The sequence below is a fragment of the Alligator sinensis genome, unplaced genomic scaffold (assembly GCF_000455745.1).
Source record: "Alligator sinensis unplaced genomic scaffold, ASM45574v1 scaffold1_1, whole genome shotgun sequence".
Classification (NCBI taxonomy): Eukaryota; Metazoa; Chordata; order Crocodylia; family Alligatoridae; genus Alligator; species Alligator sinensis.
Genome location: NW_005842556.1, coordinates 390,277 through 406,638, shown reverse-complemented (window position 1 = coordinate 406,638; position 16,362 = coordinate 390,277). Strand labels below are relative to the sequence as shown.

The following is a 16,362-nucleotide window of genomic DNA, read 5'->3' as shown; positions in this document are numbered from 1 at the left end:
TAGGCAATTTAAGTTGTATTGCTCACTGAGTGCATCTACATGTTGACCTACATCATCATAGTGATGCGCTACATCACTGTATGGCATGCTACAGTGACACAGTTATCATGTATGTCTACACGTGATTGTCAACTATGTCCCTGTAGTGGTGTGCACCCCAGGTATACCATGCTGCTACAGTGATGTAGTGCTGAAATCTAAGCATGCATTGCTCTCACAGCACAGTAACTGCCCATACTATGCCATGCTTTACTACTTTAAAAACGAAGTACTAAAGCACAGCACCATAGCAACACCACCATATAGATACATGTAGACATGCCCACTCTTTGTGAATACCTTTTTGTCACATGAAAGAATTTCCTGGGCAAGTGCTCTAACCAGCAGGATACTTGGCAACAGCTAAACATATCCACTTCTGTTTTGTAATGAGCTGAATCACCAGGCATGGTTTGCGGCCAACAGATAAATGAGGCCTTAGGTTGATGCACACTCCTTCGAACAAGCCCAGGGCATCCTCTCTTCCACACAAATACTTGTTTAAGTGAACCCTATTTTTCTGGCCTCTCATCTTCTAGTGGTCCCACATCTCTCTCCCTCTTCTGGCTGTCCAGTGTGCCAGCTACAACATGAGGAGTGGAAGGCTCACATAGCACTGCCTAGTCTGTGAATTTGTGGTTAATGCTGTCTTCAGAGAAGTTGGATATATAGGTTTGAACTTCCTCTAAGTGAGGGAGACTTCCTGTGCAAGTGTCTGGATCACTAAGCTATTTGGCTAAAAGGTGGAAAAACCAACTGCCTCCATATTTTTTGTAAAAGGTTCAAGAATGCACTTATATAGCTTAAATTAGGGTCATAAGCACTAGGGCTGTGCAAAGCTTTGGGTGGTGATTCAGTTCAGATCCAAATCAAATCAGGGGACCAAGTAAAAGGTCCGAATTGATACAAAGCTCTCCAAATCTTCAGAAAAGATTTGGAGAGCTTTGATGATTCTGGCAGTCACTGGTGGCTGCAGCAGGGTGCTGCAGCCAGACTCCAAGCTGGTAAGTACTAGGGGCAGGGGAGGGGAGCTGGGGGAGGGGACCATGGGGGTACCCCTCCCAGCCACCCCCACCCCATCCCCCGCTCTCCCAGCCCCTCCCCATGGATGCCCTCACCCATCCCAGCTCCTGGCCCTTTAAAAAAAAAGCCCCAGTGCTCACTGGGTGCTGCTGGGTGGGTGGGGGCGGGGGGCAAACCCTGCTGCCTCCCACTGCCCCATGCTGCTTGGGGGGCTCTGCATGAGCCCCCTGCTCACACCCCCATGCCCCCCACGGGTGCCCTGCCTGGGACAGCTCTGGTCTTTTAAGAAAAAAAAAAAAAAAACCCAGAGGAAAACACCAGGACTTTGGAGGGCTCATGAAAGCATGGGGCAGTGGGGGGGGCAGCAGGGATTGCCCCCCGCAGGCAGAAGTAATGAGTCCCAGGGCTTTTTTCATTTTCTTCCCCTTAAAGGGCCAGAGCTGTCCTGGTCAGGGAACCCGTGGGGGGCTGGGGGATTGAGGGAGGGGGTTGGAGGGCTCATGCAGAGTTTCCCATGCAGCGGGGGGCAGTGGGGGGCAGTGGGAATCCCCCTCCTGCCTGGCAGCACGCGGTGAGCCAGGGCTTTTTTCTCCCAAAGAGTCGGGAGCTGGGGAGGGCAGGGCAGCCATTGCCAGGCTGCGAGAGCAGGCAGGGGATGGGCCTGGGTGATTTGGAGATTTGGAGATTCAGCAGCAGCCAAATCTCTGAAGCCGAATCAGCCAAATCGATTCAGGACAGTGATTTGAATCACTGAATCAAATCACTGTCCCCCAAATAGGCCAAATCCGAATCCTAAGTGAATACTAGCTACTTTGCACAGGCCTAAGTAGTATACTTGCCTAAAACCGGAGCTGTATTTGAGTGTGTGTGTGTGTTGTGCATTTAAACTGTTGTGAATAAGCCTGCATGTTGTAGGTGCATGTTAGCCACTCTCTAATTAAAAATAAAAAAAGGAAATATAAGGAATGATGGTTAAAAAAAACAAAAACAAAATTGTGTGCATATCCTTAGCTATTATATCATAGTACCTCCAAGAAGTCTCATGGATCAAGACCCCATTGTGTTAGGAGCTGTACATATACTGATAAAAATAGGTTCCTGACACACGAAGTGTGTGGTCTAAGTAAGGTTTCTAGTATATAACAGTTTGTCTGGTCCTGAAGAGGAGGAATCTGTTCCATATGGTCAGTGATTAATTTCTTAATATCTTGTGCACTGTTGCAAATATTTTTCAAGTACTTAGGAGGGCAAGAAGTACTGAAGTGCACACTATACGAAGCACTCCAAAAATAGCCAAAGGACTCCAAATTTACCTGTTAGAATGAGGTTCTGCTTAGTAGAGCTTTGTTTTCTGTTATGTGCACACACTCTATGGAGTGTGACACGGAACCATAAAGTCCTCCAGCATCTCATAGTACGATGCTCTGCTTCCCCCACCTCCCCTCCACCTTAGTCCTGGAAGGCCCTGGGCCAAATCTCTATCTATGTCTCTGCTTCTGGAATTTGGTTCTAGCAAGGGGTGTTTGTATGGTCTTCAATCTCCCAGTTCAAGGGAGGAGGGGGCACTGTGGGAGAGTGGAGGCAGAGGGAATGGAGACCAACCACCCCAAGGAGACTGGGGCTGATGAGATCCCATACAGTCTGTTCCACTCCCCTAGCCCAGTGAGAGGAGAGCAAAGCCACTGGTCACACCATAGACCCCTTTTACACCCCCTGGCTTGAGAGCACACTGCAGCATTCAGATGTGGCAATTTTGAAGCACTCAAACCAGGAAGTGGTATGACGGGGCTGTGTGTCTGCCCAGCGACAGAAATTATATGTTTTTTAAACATTTCACTCGGACACATTTCTAGTTACATCTGTCCGCACTCTGCATTATTTGATAAATAATTAATCACACTAGTTAAACATAATTCACTGAAACATTTCCAGCTAGGTTGTTGGATTCATTTCCAGACAAATTATTTACAAGTTTTATTTTAATGAAAATATTTTTTTTCTTTTTATAACAGCCTTGTTAAGTCTGTTCATTACAATTAGTAACTATAAAGAACATAAGAACTGCCATTTACTGGGTCAGACTGTAGGTCTATCTTGCCCAATTTTCATGCCACAGTGGCCACATCTACATGAGATGCTGACTGTGCAGTAGCCCGAGACTACTGCACAGTAGCATCACAGACAGAAACTATGATGTGATACTACTTCACAGGAGTCTCAGGCTACTGCAAAGTCAGCATCATAAAAATGCTGTTTGATGGTGCTACTGAGCAGTAACTCAGGTTACTGCACAGTAATTTAGTACTTGTTTATACAAGTAGTAAATGTCTGTGCAGTAATGACTGCGCAGTCAGAATCTCATGTAGACATGGCCACAGTGGAGGACAGTGGATGCTGAAAAGGGGAGTAGGGTATGACCATATTTTCCTCTGCTCCTCTCCTCTTTGCAGCTTCCAGGTCTAGAAAGGTCAAGTAAGTTCAGATTCAGAGACTGTACCTCTAATCTCCATGCTCAATAGCTACTGATGTGTCTTTCCTCCAAGAATTTGCCCAATCCCTTTTTGATTCCAGTTAAACTATCAGCTTCCACAACATCTTGTGGCAATGAGTTCCACACTTTAATTACATGCTGTGTGAAAAAAGAACGTTCTTTTAATAGTTCTAAATTTACTACCTATAAGTTTCATTTTCATATGAACCCCTAGTTCTTGTATTGAGAGAGATAAACAATATATTCCTATTACTTTCTCTTTACCATGCCCCTGCCCCCAAGCCTCTCTTTTCTAAACTGAATAGGCCCAGCCTCTTTCATCTTTCCTCATATGGAGTTGATGTTTTCAATTGACCTGCCCATAATGACTCTCAAATCTCTTTCCTGTGTGGTAATAGCTTAGGTAGAGCCCATCATAGAATAGGTATAGTTTGAATTTTTTTTTTTTTATGTGCATTACTTTACACTTTACACATATCTACATGGAATTGCATCTGCCACTTAGCTGTCCATCCTCTCAATCATGCCAGATCTTTCTGCAGTTCCTCACAGTTCCTCACTGTCCATCTTGGTCTTTATCAGTAAATAATTTTGCCATCTGCAAATTTGACAATGTCACTACTCTCCCCCTTCATGAACATATTAAACAGCACTGATCCCAGAACAGGTCACTGGGAGAACCAACCCACTGTTTACTTCTTTCCATTCTGAAAATTGACCATTTATACTCAGTCTTTGTTTTCTATCCTTAACCCAATTTCTACAGTGGACCCATGATTAGCTCACTTCATTAAAAGTCTTTGATGGGGTACCTTGGCAAAGCCTTTTTGGAAGCCCAGATAAACTATGTCAACTGGATCATTTGATCCACCTGCTTATTGATAGCCTCAAAGAACTCCAGTAGGTTGGTGAGGCATGATTTACCTTTGACAAGACCATGCTGATTCCTCTCCAGCAAGGCTTGTTCATCCATGAGCTGAACAATTAGTTATCTGTTATTGTTTTTACCAGTTTTCCAGAAACAAAAGTTAGACTCACCAGTCTGTAGTTCCCTGGGTCCCCTCTAGAGCCCTTTTTACAAGTGGGAGTCACATTGATAACCCTCCAGTCCTGTGGTATGGAAGGTGTTCTTAGCAATACATTTCATACTACAGTTAGGAGTTCAGCAATTTCAGATCTAATCTCTTTCAGGATCCTAGGGTGAATATTCACTTGAGCCACTATGGAAGTCTATTGGTAAGCAAGTATTGAATAACTACTTAGTAACTTTGACTGCATATTTATCTACAGTATAATATATAAAATTATGGACATATATACAAATAAATTAAAAACAAATGTATAATACTTAGAATGGAATAATAGAGGCTATATGAAAATTAATTTTGGAGTTCAGTCAAACAGCAATATCTGACTCAAATAATAACCCTTTACATACAAATGACCTACCTATAACAGACAAGGATGGTGCTTACAAATGGTGCTGTGATAGGGAAGAGACATCTGATGGGAAAATATTCAGAAGCAATAAACAAGGAAAATAACTATGAAGCAAGATAAGGTATTACACACTGGGAAAGAAAGATAAAACATCCCTATTAAGAGTTCAATTGAATTTTATGATGCTGTTGAAGATGTCAGAGAGTCACTTTTATAGGGTTGAATTCTTCACTTAGAAGAATTCAGCTAATAAAACCAACCTGTACAGCACCATCTTGTATTATATTCTAGAAGGGGTAATTCCTAGGTATGACATCATAGAAGTACAGAACTCACGGAGGCCACAGGGGATCATCTAGTCCAACTCTCTTCACTGATACGGGATCAAGTATATCTAGGTCAGCCTCAAGAGATATTTGTCTGACCTGTTCTTAAAAAAACCTCCTCTGAAGAAGATTCTACAACATCCATCAGTAGTCTTTTCCAGTATTTAACATCCTTACAGTTGGAGAACTTTTCCTAATGCACAACCTTTTTGCTGCCAGTTAAACTGCTCTTTTTTTCCTAGTGGAAATGGGGAAAACAGTTAATTAGTGATGTCTTCATAACAGTTCTTTCCATATTCCCTACTTCCGTCTTCTCCCTTCTAGACTAAACAAGTTGTTTTATCAACTAGCTGTGTTCCTGTACTTTGGACATATGACCTATTATCCATGAACTACAAATTCCTATTGAATTTTGGAAAACACATACATTAATACAGTTACATTTACAAATAACTACTCCTTCTTATGGCTTTCCTGATAGCATCCTTCACGTCCTTGTTCCTCAGGCTGTAGATCAGGGGGTTCAGCATGGGGATCATCACTGTATAGAACACAGAGGCCACCTTGTTCTGGTCCAGAGAATAGCTGGGTGTTATCCGCAAATATATGAACAAAGTACTCCCATAGAATACTGTGACAGCCATCAGGTGGGAGGCACAAGTAGAAAAAGCTTTGTTTCTACCCTTGGCAGAGGGGATTTTTAAAATGGTGCAGAGGATGTAAGCATAGGAAATAAAAATTTCTAGTGAAGTCGGTAAACCAACAATACAGGTAAAAACAAACAGCACAATCTCATTGATGTGGGTGTCAGTGCAAGAGATTTTCAACAGAGGGTGTATGTCGCAGAAAAAATGAGGGATTCTGTTGGAGCCACAGAATGATAAACTGAAGGTGCAGCTGACTTGTACAATGGCACTGGTGAAGGCAACAGTGTAGGAACCAACAACAAGCCTCAGGCAAACCATATGGGACATCACAGTGCTATAGAGTAGGGGATTGCAAACAGCTACATAGCGATCATAGGCCATCACTGCCAACAGAAAGGCCTCAACGGACACAAAGACTGAGTAGAGCAGTTGCTGTACCATGCACCCAAAGAAAGTAATGCTTTTCCCATCAGAGTAGAAAGTTGCCAGCATCTTGGGGGTGATGACTGAGGTGCTGCAAGTATCCACAAAGGACAAGTTGCTGAGGAAGAAGTACATGGGGGTGTGGAGTTGGGGACTGATCTTGATTAGCATGATCATCCCAAGATTCCATACCAAGGTAATAATGTAGATCACCAGGAACATTGCAAAAAGGTGGGCCTGTAGCTCAAGACAATCTGTTAGTCCCAGGAGAATGAATTTTTTTAGTGTGGTATCATTTGCTCCAGACATTATTTAAACTTTCCTGCTGGGGACAAGATAACATAACAATCAAGAATGAATGTAAAATGCCTGTGACAGGATAGGGCAAATTGGCCCTCCCAAAAACAGGCCATAAGGAGCTTTTATACAATCAGAAAAGGTATGGCCTTATACTTCCCTCTTATTCTGTGCTTCTATGTGTATTTTGTCCCAACTCTCCCATGATCTACAAAAACTTCAAGTACATCCTTATCTGCATTTTGAGCATGTGTTTGCATGGCTGAGGATATGGGTTACAGCCTCAGCTGTGTTTCAACTAAGGCTGGAACCAGCAACCGTTACACGTGAATGTAGGCAAGATTATATGAAAGGATATAGACCTCAAATGCTCATCCCACATTTTATTTTTTTCCCATGGTTTGGTCTCTACCAGTTTGACTGGGAACCAATCCAAAAGCTTCTTAGCTTGGAGATTCTTGGTATATGTCTCAGTGACATATAGGCAAGTCCAGAAACGGTGAAGCCAAAGTAACATATCTATGTAGATATATCAAGGGGACCAGTGGAAGGCAAAATGACATCCTGCATCTTTTGATGCAGAAGTGTATTTTCTAATCACTGGAGGACAAGGCTGCTCTGTGCGCTTTCCACCAATTCTGTTTTAGAAAACAATTGCTCAGTGAATAAACAGTCCACACTTTACTGTTGCATATTTCTTAGCTATGCATTCAGGCTCATTTCCCTAAATTTGTTGCTTGATTCATATGCACATTTTCCTGTAACAAGATCTGTGCATCCATATCCCCCAGGTGGATTTGTAAACCTGATACTTCAAGTGTTCAATTCTGTGCCTATTAGACTGGTACACAGACAGCAGCTATTGACATACAAGGTTCTCTGCATTTATGAAGCTACTCATAAGTAGATGATAAAAACACAGTATTCAGTTTCTCCTATTTATTATTGCCTTTCTATATGATCACCCAAAAATTAAAAATGAGGACTGAAACTCCCCTCACAAATAGGATGAACCAGATGACTAAATTAATTAAATAAATAAACCCATAGAATTGTGAGTATCTGAGTTGATATTATTGTTTTAAAGACTCTGACCTGATCTGACACTGTGGTAATCAGAACTGTATAAATACCTTAGATCAATAAAAGAGCTCAACTGGATTTTTAGCACTGACATTTTTATAGGAAATGCTTTTAGCTAAGGAAATACCAAGGGTATTTTAGAAATATTTCAATGCAGTCTACCTCTTATGCCTCCCACCCCCCAGAATAAAACTGACAGCATCTTAAAATAAGCTACAGACAACTAAATAAATTCAGATCTGCACAATTGAGACAGAGCAGTGTGAGTTTTTTACTCTGTAACAGCCACAGTAAAAGCCAACCTGTGCAGACATGCAGAGAATTCCTGGGTAATCCTGTCCCTAAGGCCTTCAATGTGGAAAAGCTAGAAGTTCCTGGAGCTAGGGCTTATGGTTTATCCTCTAATTAGTGGGGATTTTCTTATTGACAGATTCTGAACTCTTCTTTCCTAGAAGCCCCAACAAAACCAACACCCCCCCCCCCCCTCCCCCCCAGAAACATAGATAAATGTAAGACATTAAGGATAAGATGTAAGGACAGATCATTAAAAAAAAAAAATACCCCAAACAAACAAAAAACCCACAAAAGTCATGTGCAACCTACAGAAGAACAGAGGGACAGAAGGACAAAACCATAATAATCAGCTTCAGTGGAGTAATAAAGCTGGAGGATGGAGAGTTGCTCTCTGCCTTGGAAATCAGAAGGACAAGAAAGTTTAGACTACAAGTAAGGGAGAAAAAGGTTCAGGCTCAGACAAAAGGAAAAAACTTCTAAAATTCTCAGCAATCAGGAAAACATGAGATGGAAAGTATCTAATGTTCCAGCCACCCATAGATTCAAGAGTGAGTTAAAGAAAACAGTTGTGGGGTGGGAAGATCAATGGAATAGGAAAAATGAAATTGCATTGCATGACACAAAAGATTCTGCCTCCCCCTATTATAACATCCAGAAATAGAGATTAACATACCATATAGTTGCCAGAGATTTAGAGTTAATCCTGTGTTATTTTTAATAGAGAATGTATAGTCCAACGTCCAGGAAATTCATTTCTAGATTTCAAGAAATGTTTGGTTATTTGAACTAAATACTTTGATCAGATATTTTATTTTATCTAGCTATACTGAGCTACTGAATGTCCTGATTTGCTGAAAGGCATGCTGTTTTCATATTTATTTATATACAGCTATAGCATTAACTTGGGAAATCTTTTGGGAGAGCAAGATCCCTGAGATATCTCTGAAGTCATTATCTCCACTTTGCTGAGGTGTGCATATTAGTAACACTATTAAGTAAATAACTAATTCCATGTTTATTTAAGATATGGATAAGACTTCAGTATTTCCTAATGTTTTCATGCTTAACTCTGCAATGTAACTCTCTCTCTTCCCCCCCCCATGCTCTGCATGTATATATAGATATTAGTGTATGTGTGTGTATAGACACATATACATATACACAGAGCATTTGGATTTCATATTTAAATATGGGGAATTAAATTATTAAACTTAAATTATTTTCCATCATCAGTTGGTAGTTTTTTAACAAAATTATTTTAAAATTAAAGGCTGCTACATGCATCTGTTTTAGTAACTACCAAATAGTTTGTAGTTTGTAACTACAAATGGTTAGAGGGCTGGGGAGCATGATTTATGAGGAGAGGCTGAGGGAACTGGGCTTATTTAATTTGGAGAAGAGAAGACTGAGGTGGGATTTAATAAGAACCTTTAACCACTTGAAAGGTGCTTCCAAAGCGGATGGAGCTAGATTGTTCTCAGTGGTTCTCAGTCAAGGAACAATGGTCTCAAATTGTAGCGAGGGAAGTTTTAGTTAGATATTAGAAAAATACTTCCTCACTAGGAGGGTAGTGAAGCACTGGAACAGGCTACCCATAGCAGTTATGGACTTTCCATCCTTGGAGGTTTTGAAGACCTGGGTAGACAGAGCCTTGGCTGGGATGATATAGTTAGGGATGGTCCTACTTTAAGCAGAGGGTTGGACTAGATGACCTCCTGAGGTCCCTTCCCATTCTATTTTTCTATGATTCCTTGATTTATTGATTTAGATACCTATGTGCAACATGTTGTTTAACATTCTTTTATAGTTGTACTAATCTTACTGTGATAAAAGCTCCATTTTAATTCTTCATTACAGAACATCGGCAGGCACCAAATCCAGCTCCACATGTCGCTGTGTAATGGTGGCATTCTAGTCCCTTCCTGGGTGTTTAAGCATGGAATTATTTTATTTACCTTAGATGCCTAATTATCTGGGACCCAAAAAGGTTATGTGGATGTGCAAAATGGAAGCGATATTCTGTTGCTCTCTGAGGGCACGTGCGTTCTCCTATTATGAGTCTAGAAACCTGTTTGTCCACAGGGCAGAATGTGGGTATTCTTCTACACAAAGTAGCTCTTGGGGTTTCCTTCCAGCTTGCATCTCTGTATGGCTAGATGTACCCTGTCCCTGCTCCCTGCCTGCTTTCACTTCTTCCTAGATGCTCTTACAGTCCTAATCTAGCACCTGATACTCCCCGGTTTCTAAAGCAAGACAGCATGCCCTAAGTTTAGGGTGTGCTTACACATTACAATTTGGTAAGGAATGTGAAGTCATTGCTGAAGTTAGCACGTGCTGGAAGCAGCAGCACTGTCAGGACTAGTATCTTTTGTAACATGCACAGCTCTGAGATGCCCTAGAGAGCTCTCTCTCTCTCTGCCTTTCTCTTTCTCTTTCTCTCTCTGTCTCTCTCTCTCTTACCTTGACCTCCTTGCTAGCTGTGATTGGCCAATCAGAGCTGGTTACAGTGAAAAAGAGAGAGCATGTTAGCCAATCACAGCAAGCTAGGGGGTCATGGGGTGCAAGAGATGGAGAGAAGGGGAGAAAGAAAGAGATTGACAGCAACCACCCATTTCTCTGTCCTTCCCCTCACCATTCTCAGTTGCTGTGATTGGCTCACATGCTCTCTCTCTCTCACTTGCCTTGATCTTTTGGCATGTTGTGATTGGCAATTTTTTTCAGGGAGGAATATCTATCTATCTATCTATCTATCTATGAGGTTATATATATCTACACTCTGAGTATCACTCCACAAAGAAAAACCATGACCTGTTAGAAAAATTGCACCTGTGCAACGAATGCACCTGTACAAAGACCCACTGGCCACCTGGACCCATTACAATATCTGACCCGGTTGCTACACACACACAAAACAAAATATGGCAAATACAGCTGGTTCCAATGACAGAGAGAGAGGAAGAGTAAGCAAAAGAGAGAGGGTGTGTAAGCCAATCACAGCAAGCCATGGGGTTGCAGTGAGTGAAAGACAAAGAGAGAGAGAGAGAGAGAGAAGGGATAGAGAGACCCTTTCCCTTTCTCTCTCTCTCTCACTTTGAACTTCTCACTAGCTGTAACTGCCAATCACAGCAGATTTATAATATATATATATATTCAGTATCAAGCAAAAGCTGTTCTTCACACACCATAAACCACATTTAAAGCCCGCATACTTGTTACAATAAACAGACCCATGGACCCATGCTCCCACACACCCATCCACACTCCTTTCCAAAACCCAATCGCAGTCTCTAACTTCTGGCCCCAATTTTGGGGTTTACATTCTCAGTTCCCTCAACGATGTCACTGTCATTGTCACTATTGCTGTTGCTTCCATTGCTGCTGTCATCGTTGCTGTCTCTAGGTCTGGTTAGGTATCTGTCCTCTTAGTTATCCCTGTCTACTCCCCTTCTAGGGTGGTCTTTGAACAGCCTGTGCCAAGTGTCCCTTTGCTAGGTAGAGTTCACTGTATCTTCTCCATCCTTTCCCACCTATTTCTGCTAGTAGGACTGGAGTTCACACAGAAACATTTTAACACAGCCTGTTTCATAGTTTCATAGTGTGTAGGGTGGGACGGGACCTGAGAAGATCATCAAGTCCAACCCCCTGCCATGGCATGAAAAAGTACTGGGGTCAAATGACCCCAGCAAGGTGTTCATTCAGCCTCCTTTTAAAGACCCCCAGGGTAGGAGCCAGCACCACTTCTCTTGGAAGTTAGTTCCAGATCCTAGCCGCCCTGACAGTGAAGTAGCACATCCTGATATCTAGCCTGAATCTACCCTCTGCCAGCTTGTGACCGTTATTTCTTGTCACTCCTGGTAGTGCTCAGGGGAACAGGGACTCCCCCAATGCCTGCTGGTCCCCTCTGACTAGTTTGTAACAAGCCACTAGATTCCCCCTCAGTCCTCTCTTGTGAAGACTGAACAGGTTCAGGTCCCTTAGCCTCTCCTCGTAGGGTCTGCCCTGCTTCCCCCTGATCACGTGGGTGGCCCTCCTCTGGACAGTTTCCATGTTGTCCACATCCGTCCTGAAGTGCAGTGCCCAGAACTGGATGCAGTACTCCAACTGTGGCCTGACCAGTGTCGCATAGAGGGGGAAGATCGCCTCCTTGGACCTGCTTGAGATGCAGCTGTGGGTATGACAAGGTACAGTCGGCCTTTCTGACCGCTTCCCCACACTGTTGGCCCATGTTCATTTTGGCATCAATAACGACTTCAAGATCCTTTTATGCCTCTACACTGACAAGAAGGGAGTTCCCGAGCCTGTAAGTATGCTGCTGGTTCTTCCTCCCCAGGTGCAGTACCCTGCACTTGTCAGTGCTGAAACCCATCCTGTTCTTATCTGCCCACCCCTGTAACCTGTCTAGGTCCGATTGCAGCCTATTCCTCCCTTCTAGCGTGCCCACTTCCCTCCACATCTTAGTGTCATCTGCGAATTTGAACAGGGTGCTTTTTACACTCCCGTTCAAGTCGCTGATGAAGATGTTAAACAATGCAGGCCCGAGGACCAAGCCCTGCAGACCCCCACTGCCCACATCCATCCTGGTCGAATAAGACCCGTCCACCACCACTCTCTGGGTGCAGCCCTCCAGCCAACTAGAGGCCCATTTGACTATGTAGGTGTCGATGCCATAGTCTCCTAGTTTTTTTTAATGAGAATGGGGTGAGAGACAGTGTTGAAGGCCTTCCTTAAGTCCAGCCATTTCCTTGAGTTTCGGATGTTCTTTTCCACAAGGTACGCTTGATGCAGGACATGAACTGGTTGAAGCAGGTTGTTGGAGACCCCTAATGTTTAGCAAGGTGTCTGTACAGCACCATATCCCTTGTCATCAGCCTCTTTGCAGAGCCAGTTGACCTTTTCCCACACCCCCTTGGTATACGGACAGAGCCATAGGAGGTGGTTGAGGGTCTCTGTTTTCACCTTGGTAGATTTCCCTGGGGCAGTTGGGTCAAGTCCCTTGCCCCTCTCTGTGTCTCCACGCCCTCACTGGTAGTGCACAGTGAGCTATTAGCCAGTTCAAGTCTCTGTGGTCCTTTCATAGGTCCTTGTGGAAGATCCACTCCCATACGGCCTGACAGTTGTCATTGGGGAGCAGCTCCATGGTCGATAGGCTATCTCTGGCTCTGACCACCATCTGTATCTTCCTGTGGTTGGACAGTCATTGGGCTTTCATTATGTAGCCTTGCTCTTGTACTTGCTCTGGAACTCATTCAGAACCCTACAGAACCAGGGGTGTTCCATGGTCTCCCATTGGTTGATGTGTCCACCCCACCACTATCTCAGGAAGGGACCTGAACAATACCTGATGAAACAGGCTGTTTTGGTCTGTGCACTGCTCACCAGCTTGCAGATCTGGCTTGTGTACCTTGCCTGCCGGAACAGGAGGATGTCTATCATCCCTGGTCCGTTTCTTCTCATACAGGGTTTTTCACGCCACCTTCTCCCCTCTGGACCCCCGGGAGAAGACACACATGGCTCTCTGGATTCCGTGGATGACATGCTTTGGAGGGGTGAAGACCAGTGCAGTGTATAGAAGCACTGGTAGCAACACCGCTTTCATGAGCACCATGCACCCACCCCACCCCTCCATGGAGAGGGGGCATGCATGCCACAGACCTAACTTCTGCTTAACCTTGGCCTCCTTCTTCTCCAAGGCCATCCTTCCACTCAGCTCAGGGTCGAATTCCACCCCAAGGAGCTTGACTCCTTCACAGAGACCCAAGACCCCCAAGGACTCCAGGTCCCCAAGCTCACCCATTGCCAGGCAGTTTTTCCTGCTCATGTTGATCTTGGCTCCTGCTGCCACTTCATAGACCTGTGTGTGCAACAGGGCTCTTTTTACTGAACACTTATTCTGGCACAGAATATTCAGGTGGTCCATGTAGGCCAGGATTCTGGTATCTTCCCTGCTTCTGCCAGGGATCTTGACCCCCCTCATCACGAGGTCTTGCCTGATGTGCTGGGCCAGAGGTTCAGTGGCTCAGATGAATAGCCAATCACAAGTCAGGGTGTCACGGGGAGCAACAGACAGATAGAGGGGGAGAGAGAAATGGATGGAGAGCATCCACCCATATCTCTCTCTGTCTCTCTCTCCTTCCCCTCACCTTTCTTGGTTACTGTGAATGGCTCACATGTTCTCTCTCTTTTGCTGGACCCTCTCTCTCATTTGCCTTGATCTTCTGGCTTGCTGTGATTGGCTAAATATAGCTGGTTCCAATGAGAGAGAGAGAGAGAGAGAGAGGTACACAGAGACCGTGTGAACCAGCCACAGCATGCCAGAGTGGGGCTGGAGATAGAGACCAACCCTCTCTTTTTTTCTCTCTCTCTCTCTCTCTCCATCCCCACTCCAGTCATGGTTGCTGTGATTGGCTCACACAGTCTCTCTCTGTCTCTCTCCATCTCTTTCTCACTCTCTCTCACTTTCCTTGACCATCTCACTAGCAGTGTTTTTGTCAAGCACAGCTGGATGCAGTGAGAGAGAAAGAGAGAATAGAGGAGGGAGAGTGCATGTGAGCCAATCAGTGTAAGCCAGAGGGTCATAGTGAGTGAGAGACAGAAAGGGAGAGAGAAAGAAAGGGGTAGAGAGTGACTCTCTCTCTTTCTCACACTTTCACTCTCACTCTCTCTCTCCCTGCAAACCACTTGGTTGTTGTGATTGGTTCAGACAATCTCTCTCTATCCCTTTCTCTCTCCCTCTCGCTCTGTCACTCTCTCTCACTTGCCTTGACCTTCTTGATAGCTGTGATTGGCCAATCACAGCTGATTTTAGTAAGGGAGCAAGAGAGAGAGAGAGAGAATGAAAAAGAGAGCAAGTGTGTGAGCCAATCACTGGAAGCCAGGGGATAGCAGTGAGTGACAGAGAGAGAGAGAGAGGGAGAAAGCAAGGGATGGAGAGCAACCCCAACACCCCCATCTCTCTCTCTATCCAACCCTCTTGGTTGCTGCAATTGGTTTAAATGCTCTTTCTGTATCCCTTGTTCTTGCTCTCCCTGTCTCATTGTGACCTTTTTGCTAATTGTGATTGGCCTTAAGAATAAATTATTGGTATTCCAAGCCAAAACAGCCAAATCAAGTCCAAAGCCGTGAGTCAGTCCAGAAGCATAAGTGGCCTTACAACCAGCAAACATCCTCCACTCCCACCAGGGGCTTCAGATATTTCCAGTCTTTTGGCAGGCATCCTATGTACAGGCCCAATCCTGGAGAATGCCCCCAAGTTTTTCCTGCCCTCAGCCATATGGCCACAAGAGCAAGAGCAACCTTTCCATTTCCATAAAGTGGGCTTTAAACCCCAACACCTCAGTGCATAATAAACCATGCCAAAAAAAACAGTTATCCCTGGAAGCACTTAAGGAAAACTGTCTTCATGGACTCAGACCCCTGACAGTCTCAGCTTTCCAGAGGTTTACAGTGAGCAAGAGAGAGAGAGCAAAAGAAAGGGATGGATTGAGAGTGTGTGACCCAATCACAGCAAACAAGAACATTGCACCGAGTGAGAGAGAGAGAGAGACAGAGTGCGAGCAAGTGGGCAAATGTGTGCTCATGTACTAGTGACACTCTTGCTCACTGTCTCTCTCTTTCTCACTACAATCTTCTGGCTAGCTGTTATTGGCTCACATAGTATCTCTTGAGCCCTTCCTCTGCCTCTGTCTCTGTCTCTTGTGTCATCCAGCTGTCATTGGCCAATCACAGCTATCCAGAAAGCTATAGTGAGCTAAAGAGAGAGAGAAAATGATGAAGTGAGATTGTGTGAGCCAATCACAGGAAGCCAGAAAGGTGCAGCAAGTGAAAAGGATATATACAGAGAGAGAGAGAGAGAGAGAGCAAGAGTGAGAGTGAGCAAGCCAGAAGATCATGGCAAAAGAGAGGGAGAGAAAGCTGGCTGTTCCTGATTGCTCACTCTTGTTCTCTCTATCTCTGCATCCATTTGTCATTGGCCAGTCACAGCTATCCACTAGTTATGGTGAGTGAGTGAGGAAAAAAAAAAGGGATGGAGTTGGATCATGTAATCCAATCACAGCCAGCCAGAAGTTTGCAGAGAGACAGAGACAGAGACAGAGCGAGCAAGCCAGAAGTTCACGCAAAGTGGGAGGGAGAGAGAAAAGGATGTTCCTGATCATTTTGTTCTCCTTTAGAGTAGGTTCCTTGATGACTTAACTTTTACATACAAGCAATATGGGCAGTGCGTATGTCTGTATAGTCTCCATAGTTAAGTAGACTATCAGTTGAATATTTATTGTCAAAGAAAATGTGAACACATTTTTCT

At 44.1% G+C, this 16,362-nt stretch overlaps 2 protein-coding genes across 2 annotated transcripts in view; both read right to left on the bottom strand.

The window, feature by feature from the left end:
* Positions 1–5,762: 5,762 nt before the first annotated feature.
* LOC106722689 (olfactory receptor 1020-like) lies at positions 5,763–6,698 on the bottom strand. The gene has a single exon (XM_014523976.1). It carries the CDS (start codon positions 6,696–6,698, stop codon positions 5,763–5,765), a length of 936 nt encoding a protein of 311 aa, XP_014379462.1.
* A 5,350-nt stretch (positions 6,699–12,048) lies between these two features.
* The window catches only part of LOC102374257 (olfactory receptor 5F1-like), a gene marked incomplete at its 3' end in the record, with an annotated part of 5,260 nt that continues 946 nt past the window's right edge, over positions 12,049–16,362 (bottom strand). The window contains exon 2 of the mRNA XM_014523983.2: positions 12,049–12,057. Within this exon, the coding sequence (XP_014379469.1) occupies positions 12,049–12,057 (9 nt within the window). The remainder of the gene's footprint in view (positions 12,058–16,362) is intronic.